The 21,013-nt window shown below is 41.2% G+C and overlaps 2 protein-coding genes across 2 annotated transcripts in view; both read right to left on the bottom strand.

Annotated features, from left to right (window-relative positions):
- The window catches only part of LOC133405357 (protein FAM124B), a 9,523-nt gene extending 3,157 nt beyond the window's left edge, over nt 1-6,366 (bottom strand). Inside the window, exons 1-6 of the mRNA XM_061682228.1 lie at nt 6,336-6,366; nt 4,923-5,103; nt 4,522-4,553; nt 2,695-2,904; nt 1,047-1,442; nt 759-955 (exon numbers count right to left, since the gene is read on the bottom strand). Of these exons, the coding sequence (XP_061538212.1) occupies nt 759-955; nt 1,047-1,442; nt 2,695-2,904; nt 4,522-4,553; nt 4,923-5,103; nt 6,336-6,366 (1,047 nt within the window). The remainder of the gene's footprint in view (nt 1-758; nt 956-1,046; nt 1,443-2,694; nt 2,905-4,521; nt 4,554-4,922; nt 5,104-6,335) is intronic.
- On the bottom strand, nt 5,778-21,013 carry cul3b (cullin 3b). The gene is made up of 16 exons (XM_061682148.1): nt 20,873-21,013; nt 17,346-17,543; nt 15,495-15,608; nt 15,233-15,393; nt 14,987-15,101; nt 14,179-14,407; nt 11,359-11,504; nt 10,626-10,802; nt 10,381-10,551; nt 10,077-10,184; nt 9,350-9,474; nt 8,932-9,028; nt 7,776-7,910; nt 7,441-7,627; nt 7,106-7,251; nt 5,778-7,029 (listed from the first exon to the last, which is right to left on the bottom strand). The coding sequence occupies exons 1-16, from the start codon at nt 20,933-20,935 to the stop codon at nt 6,898-6,900; spliced, it is 2,304 nt and encodes a 767-aa protein (XP_061538132.1). The 5' UTR covers nt 20,936-21,013; the 3' UTR covers nt 5,778-6,897.

The raw sequence follows: 21,013 nt of genomic DNA, 5'->3' as shown, positions 1-21,013 counted from the left end.
AGGGAGAACATGCAAAGTCCACACAGTCGGGGCCGGGCCCACCATATCTACATATATATTTCTATAAATAAATATGAATATATATTTTAGGGGCGGCACGGTTTGTCGACTGTTTAGAGCGTCAGCCTCACAGTTCTGAGGACCCGGGTTCAATCCCCGGCCCCGCCTGTGTGGAGTTTGCATGTTCTCCCCGTGCCTGTGTGGGTTTTCTCCGGGCACTCCGGTTTCCTCCCGCATCCCAAAAACATGCATTAATTGGAGACTCTAAGTTCCCCGTAGGCATGACTGTGAGTGCGAATGGTTGTTTGTTTCTATGTGCCCTGCGATTGGCTAGCAACCAGTTCAGAGTGTACCCCGCCTCCTGTCCGATGACAGCTGGGATAGGCTCCAGCACGCCCGCGACCCTGGTCAGGAGAAGCGGCTCAGAAAATGGATGGATGGATACTTTTTAGGAAAAAAACCTGTGCCTTGTTTTTGATGAACTCTAATACTACTAATAGTACTAATTAAAAACAAATAAAAATAATGTTGTTTTGTTTTCCAAATATGCTCAAATATGACTTAAGCAACAATGCTGTAAGACCCGTTGTGTAATTTCTTTTGTCCCTCTATTGATTTGTTTCCCGCGTGGAGTTTTCATGTTCTCTTTAAATTGTCCACAGGTGAGAATGTGTGTGAATGGGTCGCTGTGTCATAATTCAATTGTGAGGTCAATGTGATGATGATAGAAGTTGTAGTGACTTCTAGTAGTCGCCTACCTGAAATAGAACTTTGTTTCCATCCAGGTCTTCGGTCTGCCAGCGAGAGGTGCTGATGGGCGTACAAGGGTTGGGCAGCAGAGGGACCAACTGGCCGATTTCCTCCACGCTGAACTGCAGCACAGCAGAGTTACACGCCTCTACGCGGACCCCTGCTGACACTTGCTTTAACGCGAGCTGCAGGCAAAGGCCCGGCTCTACACGGAGGGAAAAAAGCACAAAGTTTACAATCCACGGGCCCAAGTCCGAGTGGATGTAGTTAGAAAGGTGAAGAATGTGGAGGCTTGCCCGTGTGGAGGGTGAACCAGCAGAAGCCCGTCTTCTGCTCCTCCGCCTGCTGCTGCAGCACCGTCTCATAGAAGCGCACGGCGTCCTCGTAGTTGTCGTAGCCGCTGTACAGCGTCACGCGCAGGATCTCCCCCCCGCAGTGCACCGGTCGGACGCCCCACACGGGCATCCCCGCGCCCAGGCTGTAGAAGTCTCGACTGGGCAGGAGGTAGGGCCGCAGCAAGGCGTTCACGGTGGAGCCGCTGGAGGAAATGTGGACCCCGGCTGATTTACCGCCGCAGTTTTCTGTGTGGTGGTACTGCCAGGGCGGCCGCTGGAAGAAGTCCAGAACTTTGAGGATCCGCTCTTCTCCATAAGCCTCATGGAGAAAGAAAGTGATGGCCAGAGAAGGGGAGCCTGTAAAATAACATGTTATGTCACTTATAAGAGAAGATATTTGTGTGATGGAAAACGGTAAGAAACATTTACAGGACAGAAGATATGGTGAATAATGAAAACAAATATTGTACACTAAAGAGCATCCATTTTCTGTCACGCTAGGGTCGCAAGTGAGGTGGAGTCTTGGGGCGAGAGGCAGGCACACCCTGGAAACACCCGCGACCGTAATGAGGACAAGCAGTAGAAAATGGAAGGATGGACAACCAATTACAGTATACAACAACAAAAACCCTAAATGGAATGTACTGTAATTTCTCATGTATAATGCGCGCCCCCCCCTCCCCAAATGTCAAAAGTCAATGGTGCGCATTATACATAGGTATAGGGGCAATTGGGGGAAAAAAACATTCACATTTTATAAATGTATACTGCCATACAGCGGTTATGAAAAAGCTGTAGACTTTCACTTTCAAAATGCCACCACCACCTAGAGGTTATGAGAAAGGTGTACACTTTCATTCTAATATGACAGGAGTACGTATGACTGCATGTAAGTACAGTTGTGCTCAAAAGTTTACATACCCTGGCAGAATTTGTGAAATGTTTTTTATTTGTTTTTTAAAATATGACTAATGACTGAACAACAACCATCATTAATTTATTTATGGTTACATTTTGTTTAATGATAATGCTTTTCTGAAATGCTTGACGGTTTCATTTTAATCCCATTAAAATAAAATTAAATGTATTTCGCCTGGTCCTTCATGTTTTCTTTAAAAAAAATTGTACCCATCTTACAAATTCTGCCTGGGTAATCAAACATATAAGCACAACTGTGTATTATCTTTAATTTACTAAAGAAAAGTAGGGCTGTGAATTTCAAAATAATAAGTAAATTAAAAAAAAGGATTAAGTGTTCAAACCAAGTGCTTAAGAATAATTAAAAAAAACTAGCAAAATACAGAAAATACTTCATGTTTTGACCATATGGGTAGAAGCAAAATCATGCATTGTAAAAATTTATTATACATAGGTTAGGTTTTCCTGAATTTTGAGGTCAACTTTGGGGGTGTGTATTATACATGGGTGCACATTATACACGGTATAGAAATAACGGTAAGTAGCCCTAATTATGTCATTGATAATGCTGTACTACTTACATTTTGACTATGTTATATAATGCCTACAGTGAGAGTGCATTAAAACAAGAATGCCAGAGGCAGAGGTGTCTTTAAAGACTTTTGTCCCAGGAGCTCAGGACAGCACCTACCGGCCACCGGACAGAGACGAGCGAAGTCTCTATGAGGAGAAGCCCTCTCCGACACGTGGAAGACGTGGAGGCTCGGACAGAGCCAGCGCAGCAGACGGTCCAGGCTGTGCTGCAGCAGCAGAGAGTCTCCGGGGTTTGCCAGCAGGTGCAAGTTGAGAACTAAGAGACGATGCCGGTGCTGCTCGCGGGTGCGCCGGCTCATGAGCTCAGCTAATGAAAGAAAAATTCAAACATGAGTCAGTAGGATTTCAATGCAAATGCGAAACAATGTAGTTTGTCTTTCAACATTGGTTCTTAACTGGTCAGGTTATGACCCGAAAGTGGGTCGTGGATCCACTGTGTTTCTAACAAAATTTGACAGGAATGCTTCAGAAATGGTGGGCACAGTGGGCGACTGGTTAGAGCGTCTTCCTCACAGTTCTGAGGTCCGGGGATCAATCCCCGGCCCCGACTGTGTGGCGTTTGCATGTTCTCCCCGTGCCTGCCTGGGTTTTCTCCGGGCACTCCGGTTTCCTCCCACATCCCAAAAACATGCATGGTAGGTTAATTGAATACTCTAAATTGCCCGTAAGTGTGAATGTGAGTGCAAATGGTTGTTTGTTTACATGTGCCCTGCGATTGGCTGATAAAGTTTTGATAAAGCTTTTGAATTGGCTCTTATTAGCTGGTGGTGCCGGTGTACCTAATAACGTGTCCAGTGCGCATACATGCTTCTTTGATTAACAGCGTCAGAGAAGTATTAATTGAACAATGTTGATTATTGTAGTTACAGTTTGCTGTGGTGTACGACTGCTAAATGTTAAATTGAATACATTTCTTTCTTTGTACAAGCAGAATGTTGATACAGTGCTCATGATATTGGATGTCATGATACGTGCAGGTGTACATAATGATGTGGCCATTCAGCTGAATAATGACAATCTGCTTGTATACATGTGAACCAGGGGCGTGCAGAGACCTTTAGATGGGCAGGTGCTCAAAGTTGAAAGTGGGGCACATGGAACAAGAAAACTGCAGTTTCGAGCAAAGGTGGGCACCTTTTGCTTAGTTGTTCATCAAAATGATAACAAAAAAACAATTAGTACTTTGTGCGCAAACTACACTTATTTTGTGGTCATATTAGCATTTTGTGTGCATGTCACAACTATTTTGTGGCCAAAATAAAATTCTCATATCATGGAGCTCTGTACATGTTAGTGGACGTTTTCTTGCTTTCAGTGAAGCAATTGAGAAATTGATTTTAGAAGGTGGTCCACCTCACATTCTCCATCCACAGCATAACATTCCTTCTCTGCCCTCAATTACTTTGTAATTGTATAGATTTAGTTTTTTTTACAGTGTAAAGTTAGACACATTAAATAAGCACCTTTTGCATGACAGTAAATAAAATATCTCAACAATGGATTCATAATACTCCCGAATTTACCAAACCATTCTCATAAAAGAAAATGCATTAATGGAAATTGGGCAACTTCTTTTGAGTTAAAATGCAATGAATTTAAATCACATATGGCCAGATAAGTAACTGTCCAATGATGACACAAGATGGAAAGGGAACTGAACCACTTTTTAAATATAAATCAAGATTTAAAATATGTTTTTTTTTTTTGTCAAATTTGACTACTTTCTGATTTCCTTAGTCCTCTGTCAAAGCAAACAAGTTCCCTTTGTGTTTTGAGCAAAACAAGATATTCACAGACTTCAGTTTTTGGAAATGTGATCGACATTCTTGCCTATTTTCTGACATGTTTGGAATTAAAAACAACACAGACAAAATAAAAGATGCATTTAAGTGGTGTCTAGTTGGAGGAAATTAAACGCACTTACCGGCAGATGTTGACATCCTACTGGAGTCCGATCTAAAATAGAACATAAGAACATGATTTGAAGTTTTTGAAACAATGTGCCTCCATCTTGTGGTGGTGGGTTTGGGACGCCTGCATCTTTAGTCTGGTCGCCATGACAACGCACTGTTCGCTATCAGGAGCTCGTAAACTTAAACGAGAACGCATTAAAATACAAACAACGCGTATAAACGAGGACTGAATACTATTTAATTCCCTTGGCAGCAAGGAATATAATTTAAAAAAAGGCGGAGAGTAAATTAAATGCCGTTGAAAAAAGTTACTTTCCATTCTGACTCCGGTTAAACGGCGAAGTTGGCTAGCTGGCGTTAGCCTGCGGCTAACCTGGAAGCTAACCACTAGCAAAACACTCCAACTCACTACCTGGCACTTTCAGCTCCAGAATCCACGTGAGCATCTTCCGCTCTCTTGAAAAGCACCGCTCTTGTCAACACGGCACACTTTTTACATGCACACCAAGTCGCGAAGGGGACGGCGGGCACGCTGCGGGGAGAGAGGCGAGCATCCCGGATGACTTCTCCTTCCCGGACCGCCGCGGACGGAGCTCAAAAAAAAAAAATAATAAAATAAAAAAAAAAAAAGTGGCACCAGAAGGGAAGCGGGAGGATAACGTTAACCAAACACCGTTACATTCAATTGACGCACTGTAATGTGATTTACTCGGCTAGCAAAAAAAAAAAAAAAAAACTAAAACCGCGAAAAAGCAATATTGGGCGAAAGCAGCCGGCTCGGGGCTGTTAAAGCCGTCGCTAATACGACGAGCAGATGGCGTGCGTGGAACACTGCTACGAGACAAAAGAGTCCAGACGGCCGGTCCAGATCGAAAAGTGCATGGAAGCCTGCCATTGTTGTTTAAAACCTCGCTAAGAGCATTACAAGCCACTTTTAGCTCCCTTTTCGTCCCGTTTATGGACGGTGCGTTACTTAGCACGTCCACATCATTAGGCACATCTCTGTGATGCATCAATTAACTTAGCAATATTACTTACTGTGTCAAGTTTGGAGTGTTTTTATTTAGATAATGTACTTAAAAAAAATCCTCTGGATTTGGCAAACATTTGTTTGTGACTACATTCCATCAAGTGGTACATATGCAAGTTCATTTTCTTCAAAATTTAAAACAGTACATGACTTACTGTACTTGAAAACAAAACGTTGTGGAGAGCTGCACTTGGTTTCTGGAATGTCTGCAGAGTTCTTCCAGTGTAGTCATATGAAAGAATGGGTCTAGCGTTAAGGACATTTAATTGTTGGTTGCAGAGGCATTTCACATTTTGTCTGTCCTCCTTGTTGGAAGAACATCAAAAAGAGTGAACATCCGTTTTATTCTACATTTATTATGATGAAAACAAGGCCCTGTACAATCCAACTTTGCAGTGAGTACAATAATTATTTTACAATTTGTACACATTAGAACATGGTGCTAGTTCGGCTCCCCCCCCATTCAAAATGCAACCAAGAATGGAAAAAAAATAATAATAATAATAATTTTATTCCTCACTGAAACCTGCACCACAGGGATGTAGCCATTCGGAGAGCAGCCGCCATTTTATGGTCACTCGTACAGGCCTGAGTCATATATCACGATGGACCAAAACATTTATGGGGCTTCATATTTGTCTTATTCCCATTAAGGAGCCGGTTGATAAAGCATGGTGGTTTAGCGTCTGAAAAATAACATATGTGACAATGGCATTTAACAGTATAGGAGGTGCAATTAATTACTTTCAGGCATTGAACAACCTCAAAAACAGATTTGCAAAATAAATTAAGCACTTGTCAAGTACTCGGTGAATTTGACCGCCATTGCCTCACAGCCAAGTTTGTGCCAGTAAACACTTTGACCCATTTTCTCCACTTCAGATACTCAGAGAGGGTAAAAAAAGTGTCTGTACAGCCGTCGTTGTGCCACAAAACACAAACATAACACAGACATCAACAATTAAAACAGGGGCGTGAATTCAACAGTTTTCTTTAGTCTCTGTGTAGCCGCAAGTCTGCCTAGTAACCACCGAGCACCAACATTCCTTCTTCAACCTCTTGGTCAAACAGGCTCTCAACAGTTCTCTCCAAAGGCCACAAGAAACTTATTTTTGTACAAAACTAGACCTTCCGGTCATTTCTGTTAGCAGAAGAAATCTAATATTGCAAGAAAACTTCCCCATCTTTTGCATGATTTTTTTTTTCCTAGCATTTTTTATGGAAGAAAAGTTAAACTTCCCAGTGTATCCCAGAATCAACGATGAGAGCACTTCCAAGTTCGTTCAAACGCATAGCAGTCCACAAAAACAAGGCTCGCTGTTTCTCCCGACTCTATGGTGCACTGAATTCACATGTTTTACGCTACATAGGTGTACACTTTGCGGTCCTCTGGTGTTCTTGCCAAGTATTCCCTCTCAATGAGTCCTTCAATACGCTTCTTGATGACTACAGGACTGGGGAGGAATCGCGCTCGCAACTGCTGTGTGACCTGGGGAGTAAATACATGGAAAAATCCCATTAGAGCTTGTACTCACTGGTTTTTGGTTCACTTCAGGCTGACTCACCTCTGCTACTAGGACATTGTGCTGCATCTTCTTCCTAGACTTCATGATGCGAACAATAGCAGCTTCAATCTCATGCTTCCTGTCGTCGTCCACCTTCTGTCGGGTCTCTTTCCTCTCTGGGTCAGACTCCCCTTGTTTTGCAGCCACTAGGTGGCACAAATGGCAAATGTCAAGACTCGAGGCATGCATTGAAAATTTCCCTCAGCTTTGTGCTGGCTCCTAATGCATCATAAGCGACAAGTGACCCACAATCCATAGAGAGAAATAAATAAATAAATAAAAGATTACTGTGCTCATATTAGGACAGCTCTTATTTACTAAATGGATCGCCATACCCGTCTGGATTTTGACCCGGTGCAGTTTGGAGGTAAACTGGTCATTGACTGTAAACGCATGGCCATTCTCAATCTCCTTGGACTTGGGCTCCTTGGTGAGGACTCTCTGAGTGGGTTTCCCACAGGCAAGCGACTGCAGTGCCCGCACCAGCTCCCTCTCCGGAATATCTGTCTCCTGCTGGATCTCCTATAGGGTTTTGAGACCAAGAGATATACACATTAGAGTCAAGTCTACAATATATGCAAAGTAAAGCACAAGCAGTAGAGACGCAGTAGGTTTTAGATTTGTGCGCTTTAGCCTGTAACCGAGAAAAACTGGGACAACAATTCCTGACCTCAAAGGTGGACTTCTCTCTGTTGTTGAAAAGCATGAGGATGGTCATCTGGAAGGTGGACACCTGCAGGATGTGCTTCCTGGTGTTGGAACCAGTTACTTGGGCTCCCCCAACTCCGACCTCTGACCCATCCTCCTGTTGACACAACATCTGCCATCACTTCAAAAACATCACACAACAGCTGTTCATTCTCTAACTAGAAAAAAAGAAACCGTTTTCCTATTTTAAGACGAGTTAACACTGTGATTTTGCCTGAAGAAAGACGTGCACGCATAGTTCAAACACGATGGTCATACATCTACAGAACAAATGCGAGCTACGATAACAAGCAGAGTCAGAAATCATCTCGCAGTGTGTCTGGCTCTCATTGATGCCATCATTGCTTTCAGTGAACAAATGAATAGGAACACACACAAATTTGGCAGATGGAGAAATGAAGGCGGAACAATGATATCCTGGATTACTTGGAATACATGGGCTGCGGTCGCATTGCCATGTATGTAAACTCACGTTAGTAACATCAATTGGTCCCCTTTGCCCAGCCACGTTGGAAACCACACTTTCCTTTGCCTTTTATTTCATTTTCGACACACAGAAACACCACTTTGGCACTTGCAACAATTTTAACTATTGCCATGGCAACAACCCAACCTGGCAGCAAATTGATGATGCAATAATGCTGCATTTACAGCTCGAATTTCACTCTGTTGTCGTCAATGTATGTTCCATTATACTGTGAACATAAAATCAATGAGCTACCCATTTCATGTCGTACAGTGCCACTTGCATTCATCTTATAAGACTGTAAAAATTGTACAGTGTAGAATAGGCATTAGATACACAGACCTGGGTTACCTCAGACGACAACATGGACATGAGAGTGCCTCTGTGACGCGTGAATACAAATCAGTTCAATGTAATACATCAACTATGTGACCAAGAGCAGAGCATGATAAAACTTGTTCCTTTCCACTACAACTCAGTTTGGGAGAACGAAAAGCCAAACCTTGAACATGGAACGACTGTTTATTAAAAAAAAAACAAAAAAAAAAACAATGCACTGTAATTACTCCTCAATCGGTTTCACACAAGAAAACGGATATTGTGCAAAGATGAAAACATAGTCAGTCTTTTAGGTATTTAAAGTGGCACATACCTTTTTAATGGGCCCATAGAAGGTGGCGTTTAGATCTGCAGAACCCATGTGGTGCTGCAGTGTTAGCTGTCTGCCGCTGTGCTTCCCAAGATAAAACCTACATGCAGAATAAAGTCACACAGAGTAAATGTCAGAGAATAGTCAGTGTGGCTTTATGAATCTCTCAAACTCCACAGGTTGTGCATTCTATCACAATCTGATCAAACCTTTCACCTCAGCTACTTTGGCCACCTTGTGTTGGATCATTTTAAAGTTAGCATGGATCCTGCTTCGATTTAGAACAGTACACTACTGCTTGAAACTGACAAGAAACCTCTAGGAACAAGATCTGGCTTCAGTACATTAGGGATTTAAACAACAGTTAAACTACAACAAAATGCAGAAAGCGGAGAGAATGTGTCATGTGCAACGTACTGACCTTCTGAAGACTTCAAAAGCATGTCGAGGTGAAGGGGGGATGTTACATTTGGGTGTTGCCGATTGTGTCGGCCAGTAACCCGTTGTCAGCACTCTCACCGTGAGATCGACGCCCCCGAGAGACACCTGAGGTTAGAACAGAGGTGGACAATTCATTTTCCAAAGGGTGCCTCCCTGCACATGAGAAACTGGAATGGTTGTCTCAGGCTGCTAAAGACAACAGCGTTTAAAATGAATTTGTCTTCATATACAGCAGTAAATTGTATTGATAAAAATGTTACTGGTGTGGATGTAGAATAGGATGTTACAAATGTGAGCTAAAAATATTAAAATATAAGGAATCATTAAAAACATTGCTTTTACATCAACAGTAACAAAAACATTTGTGAACAAAATGTACATGCTTTTGCAGTACTTCAGTGACAAGTATACATTACTGGCTAAAAACAACATTTTGTATACATGGTTAAAACATTTTTCCCCATGTGTGCTAATATTATGAGCACCAAGCACATTCTCATTTTAGCTGTTCCTGGTTGGGACACACAAGCTTTACCACAACCTGCATAGCATCCTCAGTCTTACTCATCTCTCACACTCCGCATTTTTGTGTGTATATGCATGTAAAAGAGCAAATAAAAACTAAATTAAGTGTGTAGACAAAATTAAACATCCATGTGGTGTACAGTATGCCGACAGAGAGTTTGGGTCGTTTAACTTCTGCTCACCCCGGTGGTCTGCAGATGTTGTCTAAACTCATCCATGGTGGTGTTGGAGATGCTCATATCCCGGAACATACCTTCCAGTTTAGACGTGAACTGACAGCCACACTCAGTCTGAGAAAGGACCAAAAGGATTCCAATCAGAAATTACACAATATGGTATGCAATCCATCAATTATTCTGTATATGCATTTTGTCTTCAAAGTTGTAGTCTTTGTGTATTTTTATTATACAGGTAAAAATAGGCATGCTATTTAGTTTGAAAGATAAATCTTGTCATTGTATGTCATTGTTGGCTTGTGTCTCACACCTTAAGCTTCGAGATCATGTTCTTCTCCGAGTCATCTGAGACACTCTTGTTGGTGAGCAGCCTGCGGGCCAGATGTTGCTTGTAGTACCTCTCAAACACATCCTTCTCCTGCATGAAGCGGAACAGCACCATGGCCTTGTCCAGTATGGACTCCACCTCCTGCTCTGTCAGCTGAAGAAAAGAAAAGCAAAATGTATATGATGGTTCCTGTGGAAAAGTCAGGAGGCAGTTATCCACAAACTCACCCCTTTGACTCCTTTCTTCAGTTTGTCATCAATAAAGAGTGAGAGGTACTCGGGCGAGCGTGAGTTGAGGTTGAGGAAGTACTCAAAGTCGCCAGCAATAGTTTGTTTGAAGAGACGGTCGTTATTGAAAGATTCCTGGAGAAAACGGTCAAAACGCAACTTCAGGTCCAGTAGACCCTGTGGGAAGAAGAGAAGAGTGAGGCAGATCAAATCAACCTTACAACACCCCGTCAAAATCCCTAAGTTCATTCAAACAAGGTCACGTAAAAACAGTGAAGTGGGAGTAGGACACCATATTTGGAGACTACAAAAATAGGGACAGTCAGAGCAGTTAGATTCTGTTTGGAGTTCAAAAGGGGTGTTGTGATCCTGGACTGGACTTGCATACAGCGGTGAGCTAAGAACAAAACAAATTTCTTAATATTGGCTTGCCTTTTTTTTTTTTTTTTTTTATAATAACCACAAAATGGGAGGGGTGTTTTTTTTTTCTGGGTGTCTAACTCTAGAATTCATTGAATGACTTGAAAATTCAATATTTCAACACTCAATGATTACAACAACTTTAAGTGTGACAATCCTTATTACAGCACAATTAAAATGGTAACCCATTATTTTTAATTAAAAATCATGACATTTGTTTTTCATTTCTGATTGGCTGGGATAAATTATATTTTTATGAAAATGTAAGTTGGAGTGGTGGTGTAAGAGCACAGCAGTCTGCTGGTGCGTGTACCTGGATGTAATCCACAGGGTTCTTCCCTTCTCCCTCCTCTGAAACGAGAGCTTTGCCTTGCTCCCGAAGGTATGAGCTCATACACTCGCACATGGTCTTCAGTCCGTTAGGAACCCGACTGAACAGCTTGTACATACAGGCCAGATCTGTGGATTGACAGGCATAGGACCCCGCAGGTCACAATCCGTAGTTGCTAACAAACAGGATGCATTGCCTTTATCATCATTGCCTTCATGTTATTTGTGAAATTCTGAACATACCGTAGGTCAAACAAATGCTTTGTTCTACAATCTGTCATATTGTAGGGTTTTAAGTACCATATTTTCACAACCATAAGGCGCACTTAAAAGTCTTAAATTTTCTCCAAAATGGACGTGGCGCCTTATAATGCGGTGCGCCTTATGTGTGCACAGAGTTCCAAAATCTGTAAATGTTGTTGTGTGACTTTAATGAGCGCTCCGCTTGACTGACTGGGAGCATTTCCTGCTAACACGCTGCTTATATAGAGGAAGGCGGACGTGACTGAGGACAGCATGCGGATGTAAAGGGGGAAGGATGCGCATGACAGAGGACGATAAAGACACGCCCCCAGTAGGTATATAGTTCCGGTATGTGCATCGGTTTGGCTGAGGACCCCCGAAAATGGCACCAACGAAGAGACACGCTTACGAAGCACAGTTTAAACTGCAAGCCATCAGTTACGCGGAGGAACATGGGAATCGAGCAGCCGCGAGAGAATTCAAGATCAATCAATCCATGGTTCGCAAGTGGAGGAAGCAGGAAAACGCCGGCATCATTGCTGAACAGCCCCCCGGCAACGAGACTGACTCCGACAATAATGAGAGGGAACCCGGCATGTTTGATGGAGAACTTGCCCAGCTGTTCATTTCGGATAAAGGAGGACTTTGATGGATTTTTGGATGAGGATTGATAAAAAAATAACGTGAGCACATTGTTAAGTACTTCAATAAAGTACAACCAAACTCAGTTTTGCTCCCGCTGCCTTTTTAAAAACATACGCTAGTATGCATGCTAGCATATGTTTTAGCGTACATGCATGCTACCGTATGTTTTAAGCTAGCGTATGTTTTACCATGCCTGCGCCCAATAATACGGTGTGCCTTATGTATGTGTTAAATACAGAAATAGACCCCATAACTGAGACTGCACCTTTTAATGCGGTGCGCCTCATGGTCGCAAAAATACGGTAATCGTTTCACAGTAGCAGACTGACTCACTACCAACTGCAGTTTGTTTTGTTAGTTTTTTTTACAGGCGTGGAAAGATCCTAATGATAGCATGTAAACATTTGAGACAGTTGACTGACAAATCAAGTTTTCTGTTACACATGGACTGCTAGCATGTCATAGGACATCAGCATGACTTCTTTTCACCATGTGAAGGAGGATCACTTGCCCATGAAGTTTCCTTTAAAGCAGACATACTATGGAAATTGACTTTTTAACATTTGTATACAAATAGTTGGGTCTAGTGTGAAATAATCAAGTAAATCTTTTGTCATCGGCGTATTTCTTAAAATATGTCTCTGTGCGTGCAGTTCTGCACTTCTGCCCCAGTGTTACGAAAAAGTGGCCTAATTACCATAATAAACATACCCACAAAAAGTTTCTCAGCCAACTACTTGGCAGCGAGACTGGCCAAAAGTTCCACTTGATGTTGTAGGCAAAACACTATTTTGGCAAAGGCAGAATGTAAGCACAACTGCTGTGTTAGCACTGCATTAGCTAACAGTTTTGCCGTAATTAGCTTCTCATAAAAATTTTCGGCTAAATAGCTGATTTGGGTGGGGTATTTACATTCGGTGATGTGATGCCCCACACCGCTAAACTAATTGACAAGTGTATTTCCAAAGTTTGGGGATGAAATGCTAAATTTATGAGTGACAATGCAATGGGATGTCTGTGGGTGCTTGCTTTAAATGGGTATATGGTGGATTATGGTTAAATTAACCAGTGGTATGTTCAGGCAATGTAAACGGAGGTGTCTTTAGTTTTGATCAATTCACAGATTAGCGTTAAATAACAGCGTTAGCTTCTGAAATGTGGCACTTACTTGATTGCTCTGTGAAGAAGTGTGTGAGCGGCGGGTGTTTTATGTTTGGTGATGGGTCCATGCATCACATACACAGATGTTACTGTTGCCTCCGCAAGATAAAATGCTTTGTCTTTAAGCTAAGAGCACTCGCTTGTTTCCCACACTTTGGGCTCTGCTTGTACTAGTAGAAGCAAGCAGCCAGACGCCGCAGACACATGACGCTGAGCGAGGCTGAAGAGGAGGCAGGCAAATGGCAGGGAAATCCAAGCCATTGGTAGTCAATGTAATGAAAGCCAGACTCGCCATTGGCCAGGCAGTATGTGGGGTGGGATGAGGGCTGGTGCACGACACAAGAGAGATCCACCCCTAAAATGAGCCAACTTCACCATTGCAATAAATATGTTTTAAAAGGTTGTCTATAATTTTTTATGGATGGGGTAATTTGACTAAAGCCGTCACTGATGTTATTTGGACACGTACAAACTGTTTTATATTGTGAAAAAGCACAAAACGTCTCATTTAGTGTTCCCTCTTATTTGCTAATGTAGTATAACTTGCAACATTTTCCGTTTATTTTTGTTGTCGAGAAAGGCCAACTTTACTCCATTTTGTGCATACGGTTGAGCTCTCCTTCCTGTTATAATTATTGCAAACAATAAGAGAAGACAGCAATGTCACATGGTTTGTTGTGCCATAATAGCACCTGGAACTTTTTTATACCGTACAGAAAAGAAACCAAATAGGAATGGAAAGAAGTTCACTTACCGTCTGTTTTGCCATTCTTGAGCATGTGGACCAGACCAGAGTTTTCCATCTCCACAATTGTCTTCATGTGCTTGGATATGAGCTCCCTCTCCACTACCTTGACAATGGGCTCCTCTGTGGATTTATCCAGGCAGTGCATCACCCGCTCAATCTCCTCATTAATCCTGGCTTCCACCTTCTTTATGTACACACTTGCACTGTTTTCTGCAAGGAACTTCTGGCTCTCCATCTAAGATGAACATGAAATACAACATTAATTTTCTTTGTGTTTGGTCCTTGGTGGTTTAAGACTCTAGTGTAAGGTTTTTTTTTTAACCAAATCTTTTATAATTGCCTATATACTTTAAATTAAGAGCCTGACCTAAATGGGATTTTTTTGGGGCTGATGCTGATACCGATATTGGGGGCTTAAAGTCGATATCCAATATTGCTATATATACACAGGATATAGAATGTACATGAAAATTCTTATAATACACAAAATATGATTCAAGACAAAGAAGCAGCACAAACACTACTAATTCACATATATTCACATATTCGCATATTTATAAGTTATTGAAAAGTTCCATCTGCAGCAACTGGGTATATTTTTGGGGTGGGGGGGGATTTCTGTTATGTTGGATCAAGGAAATACCCACAGCTGATCCCCGTGATAGATCTGAAATTAATCACAGTCACAATCACTAATTCCGACCATTTAATCACCCAGGCCTAGGTACCACCACAGGAAAAAAAATGCAAACAGTGAGCGAATAGGGTAGGGCAAACAGGGGTGGGGATAAACTGTAGAAACTATTTGACAGACCTGGAAAAACTCTGCAGACATTTCCAAGAAAGGTGCTTCAAAGTCCTCTTCATAAACTGATCTGCCTTCAAGACCGAGGATCATCAACATTTGGCAGGCATTTCTGATGGCACCCCTGATAGAGATGAGAAGACCAAACATTAAATCCATTGTCACTTGGTCCAAATAAGTCCGGTTTACTGAAACATAAGGGCAATAAATACACAAAATGAATATGGACTATTAAGTTAGTGTTTGAGCTAGTACCTGTCCACCACCTCCCCCTTCCTTTCACGTGCGATCATGTCTAGTAGGGTTTGTCGGAGGTGGTCTCTGATACAGCCATAGCGGACAACCTGATCCCTAAATATGATTAGACCCAAGTTGTAGACATTCTCCACGTTATTCTGCTGCACATAAACTCGGTCCTGTGGAAGATGAAAAAAAGAGAAGAGTGTTTTTGTTGTTAAAAGTCTGTGGCAGGCAGTCTCAAGGTGCTAAATGAGGCTCAGAGAAAACATCGGCTGACCATGTACATCAGGATGTCCCGGATCATCACCATTGCAGTTTGATGGTCATTCCAAGCCTGGTTCAGGGTTTGGAGGAAGTTATTGTTCAGGGAGTTGAGGACGTCTTCTCGTACCTTTGGGGAAATAATATAAGTGGATATATTTTGGCACAGTAGGGAGTGGTGCTGTACTCAACTGAACAGAAAAAATGCACTACTACATTTACATTGTCATCTCTTTCCTATCTTTCTTGATAGAAATGACATTTTGCTCTATCTTACAACTCCTTGAGCAGACATTCAGCAGTGTGATAGTAGTCCCTGCAGTGTGACTCAGCAGAAAAGGAAAAAAAGCAAACGTCAGAGTAGATTGTAAGGGCACGCTGACCTCCCTTTTTTCTCTCCTACTGGAGAGTTGATGTATAATCACAGGTGCTCCTTCAGTTTCATGAGATCAAACTACACAAACCATTTTCACATCCACATATAGACAAGATGTCCTGGTGAAAAATCTGACTAGGCAATCAAAAGTAAAAAGCTACACTCACCTGCAACAACATGAGCTGTAATTAGAACCAATACAAGAGCCGTACGGCCCTCACTAAGATAATAATTATTATAAACAACATCTTTACTCATAGTTGCAGTAGCGGCGTACTGCACTGCATCATACTCAGAGCTCTTTCCAATGCTGACCCACTTGTGTACCGGTGTCCAAGTAATTTTGTCAAGCATTACCCAGTATTTCAGGGATGAGCGAGTGGTTCAGTGACTCAGGATGATGACATTACTACTTTTATTTGGCTAACTTTCCATTCCTGTGTGCTTAATGTGACTCTGAGCCAACTTTTATTGACCAACTTTCTATGAACAAAATACGTTGATTTATATCATATGTCCAAACTACTTGCACAAGTCTGGTTTATCCTTGGGTGCAATTTCTATTCATTTTGGCTCTGTCTGTGACTTCTCTCCTGCATTGTCACACCCACAGCACCACCTGATTGGTTACATCAGTTCTGTCAGGAGGAATGGTCTAAAATTCCTTCCAGCTATTGTGAGAAGCTAGTGGAAGGATATCCAAAACGTTTGACCCAAGTCATCCAGCTTAAAGGCAATGGTACCAAATACTAATGAAATGTGTTAACTTACAGCCATAATTTTTTTTTTCTGAATGTGACCCATGGAGAAAAAAGTTTGTAGACCCCTGATCAAGCTCTTTTGTGACTATAGTTTTGTGCTTTTAAGTCAATGTGTTTGAGCGGTTTGAGCACAAGGAGAACTGAGTGAAGATGAAGACTGCTACGACATAACGCGGCATCAGGTGGAAACCTTGAAGCTCCAAAGCTATCACTTTTCAGGAAACAAAAAAACCCCCAAAAAACAGCATGTTTGCTAAGTCATTAGCATTGCATTGTCAAAGACAGCAAGCCATTTTCAGCCATTGGTCATTCATTTGTAAAAATAACATATCCAGGTGGGGAGTGACCAATAGTATCGATTTGTGAAAAAATATGAAATTGACCAAATTTAGACATGAGTTTTTTTCCCAGCACCAGTGATATGCTTGTCACCTGTGATCGAACGATAATAAGTGCTTTACAGCGGGACATGTTATGTTTAAAATTTTACATTGCACTAGGTATTATCAACTTTCATAGTGGCTTCCCTGTAAATTGGCGTAAACATAGAGCTGGGATTTATTCCATTGTCCCTTTAAAACAGAACTCATTGAAGCTAGATATTGTTGTGGTTCGGCACATTGAAATCAGCACATTTATTAATCATCTACAAGTGCGATGCAAAAGTTGACAATTCTTTAGCAGCTACAGTCACAACCATTTGTAAATGATGTGTGTGTGTTGATCTTACTTTGTTGATCAGATGTTCGGTGACAACCTCCCGCAGGCCAGTGTAAAGCTTCTCTCCATGTTTGTGGAGCACCATTGTATAGGCGTTCCTGTAAAGCTCCTCAAAGCTCAGGCCACTGTTGTTCTTCCTCTGAATCTCCTGAATGGCATTCTTCAAGAGGTCCCATATATTGTTCACATACTTCTCATCCATCGTCATCTGAAAGGTAAGAAAGACATCAATGTTTTATTATTTTCAAGCCGACATTTAGATGTGGTTAGGGAATTTTTACATTTATTAAGAATCTGATTCTCCTAACTTCTATTCACACTCACATCGACACCTAAGGACAATTTAGAGAGTTCAATTAACCAAACAGACATGGTTAGGGAATTTTTACATTTATTAAGAATCTGATTCACCTAACTTCATTCTAATTGTTTCTTTTGCGTGTGGACATAATACTCCTTTTTGTACACAACAAATACGCTAACTTCCAAAAGACGTTTTGCTGCAAGAAATTCTGGGAATAAGAGCTTACTCACTTTACACTGTCATATTGTGACTCATCTTCATTGAACTGAACAGTAAATTATTTCTACTTGTAAGCAGACAGTGTTTTGTAAAAAAAAAAAATAATAATAAAATAAAAAATAAAAAAATAAAAAAGTTTTTAAGACTGTTACGTTAAAGTGCCGGTTGCCGCCGAAAAAATAAATTATGATTAATCATGTGGAAGTCACAAAAATTATAAAAGCAAGAAGAGGACATTGGAAATATTTGAAGTTCCCCGTCCATCAAACCTTTTTCAATTATTTCTTATAATCTTTGATGTCCTTTTATCGAGTTTGCAAGATCATTTAGGTTGAAAATGCCCAGAAAGTCCTTCTTCAAGCTGATCTATTTGGTCCTTTTACGCTTGGCAGTTAAGACGGCTGGATTGCTCATTAATATGTGACATGTAAATAAGCTTTGCTCTGATTGGATCGCTCATTTTCTCAATGTAAATATGGACCTCACGTTCAATTTATTCGATGTTAGTGTGAGTGTGTGTGTGTGTAGGGGGGGTGTCTTACTTTCATCCTGTTAGCAGAATTCAACAAGTGTTGGATTGTTCGTCCGATACTAGGATATTTTGAAAGTGGGTTACAAGGAAATATTGAAAGCTGGTCCCATGCAATCCATTTAATGAAACTGGCTCGCGGCGTTCATCTGTCGTGGACATTTTGGCGACAGTGACCTCAGTTACATACAATATTATAATTATAGTTAAGTGTCATTGTAAAACACAACACGTATGCTTTTAGATACTGTATTTGCATGGCTTGTGTTGGCTACCCAGCAAGCTGGCTCGCATGCTCCAAACCCGGAAAGGCACTTCCAGCAGTGTGAGGTTATATTACAAAGCCATGCTCCACAAAATGGGCCTGAATACAGCAGAATTCTGGTTTCAAAATGCTGAGAAATTTCTCCCAAAATAAATGGAATCCATTTATTCGGCAGGTGACACAAAGTTTAAGCATTACACAAGACGCAGCCGCATTGCCAATCAGCAATTTATCTTGAGATGAGTGGCCGTCACGCAACCATGAAGTGGATGGGTACTTTAAGAATGAGTAAAATTTTTACATCACAAATACATGGTAAGCTAATCCAGTCACTTTGTAAGCATTTGTTTATTGTCTATTGCATTCAGTCGACAAATAGTTTAGATGTCAAACTTAAACCAGTTTACAGACTCCTTTTGACCGTATTATGCATGAAACAGTAGAAAATGTTTTATTTTGATGGAAGGGGACCTTTAAATGAGAAAAATGATTATTGCGAGTACCAAGGTGACAAGTGGCTTCCATTTTTGTGGAATAATTTAATAAACATGGTATGAGCACTTCAGAAACACCTCTAATATTTTCCATAACAAATAAAAAAAAAAAAAAATACTAAAGTACATTACCCAATTACTGTCCACACTGCTCTTCTCACTAAATTTTTTCCATTTGGGCTATTTAAATCGAGTTTTTAGGACAAGCGACACCATTTTAAACGTCAGAGGAATTGTGACCCGTCGGCTATGAGAACCCCTTGGAATTTTGGCACGTACGAATTTATTGGTGGATATTTCTAACTGAAACTTGTCAGCCGATCAGAAGGGATTACCTGGGTTGCAGATGAAAAGAAAGGGTTGATGAGATATGTTGAGAAACAAATTATACGTTTAAAAAAAATATAATAATAATTGATACCAGATTTCCTATAGGCGATATCACACAAAAAGTTTCCCAAAATGGCAATTTTTTTTCCAATCAAAAAAAAAACTACATTTATCCAGAGCCCATCATCCGAGTTTCAAAATTCTTACATGTGTTTTACTGAGGGTGAAGTGGACAGTCCAACCAAACTTCGCATTTTGACAGACTTTCATTTTTTGGAAACCTTGTCACGACACATCTCTACATCATACATTGGAAATTTACAAAACATTTGAATGATTTATCCAATCGTAATATGCCCTTTTCTTTTGGGTTGGGGGGAGGGGGGTGCTGAGAGAGAACACATTCACATCTTCAGTGCGTTTCTTGCCAGCTGACATGACACAAACAAACGAATGCATGATGCCATTGGGCCTTATCAACAGGTTCACCCTGATCAACTGCAGTCTGTCACAGTGAGGCCACCTCACGGAGTTCAAGCAATCATTAGAACACCAACAGCAGCCAGAACTACATTTGGAGGATATACAAGTTCACACGGCCAGTTCCACGAATGAATTTCTATTTTATGCTAAATGAGGTCAGCTGAATACGATGTCCTCCGATGACTTGCAGACAAAGGGAGTGTCAAGTGGACGGATAGAATTCCTCCAACAGCACTACAATTCTAAAATATCGATCCAATGAGTAAGGATCTTACATCCATGACTGCATTTACAAGCCCAGAACTATGCTAACTGCCCGAATAATTGTTAGCATCGATCTCATTGTTGACGTTAGTTTGTTCCTGTATGTCTGCGGTGTGTAACTTGACATTATAGCACACAGATGTCAGTTATCATAAACGTGGAAACTAAGTTACATTGGCGTTGGGCGTTTTATTTTCAAAGCCAAAAAGAGGTAAAACAACAAGTGTCATGCGTCGAGCTAGCGAAACGTTAGCGTCAACGACCCATCCGAGCACCGAGCTAACAATAAGGGGGCTTTTGAAGCTATTGACAAAATAACAATCATGAAAACCATTGACTAAACGTTCCAATGTGCGTGTAACAATACACGCATGTCAACCAAAACAACCTACAATATGTGGTGGGGTAAGACGACATTAGACGGCGCAACTGTTTACTGCTAGTCATACATATATATAATATATATATATATAATATATAATATATATAATATATATATATATATTATATATAATATATATATATTATAAATATATATATAGCTCAGCTGGTTAGCTTCTCAGCTACTCGGTAGGCAGCAGCCTCAGACCACGGTGATCGAGTCAGCGCCTGGCGGGCAGGCAGGGCATCGTCTCCGGCATACACTTACAGGAAAGGCCCGTATCCTCATTTTGGTGTCCTTCTTGGTACCGCCTTTGCTGAGATTGGACATGGTTGCCTCGTCCGTGGGCTCTGTATTCACATTAAAAAGTTGTCCAGGGAGGGACGGGGCAACTACTGGTTACTGGAG

The sequence above is a fragment of the Phycodurus eques genome, chromosome 7 (genome assembly GCF_024500275.1).
Source record: "Phycodurus eques isolate BA_2022a chromosome 7, UOR_Pequ_1.1, whole genome shotgun sequence".
Taxonomy (NCBI): domain Eukaryota; kingdom Metazoa; phylum Chordata; class Actinopteri; order Syngnathiformes; family Syngnathidae; genus Phycodurus; species Phycodurus eques.
This window is presented reverse-complemented; position numbering and strand designations above follow the sequence as displayed.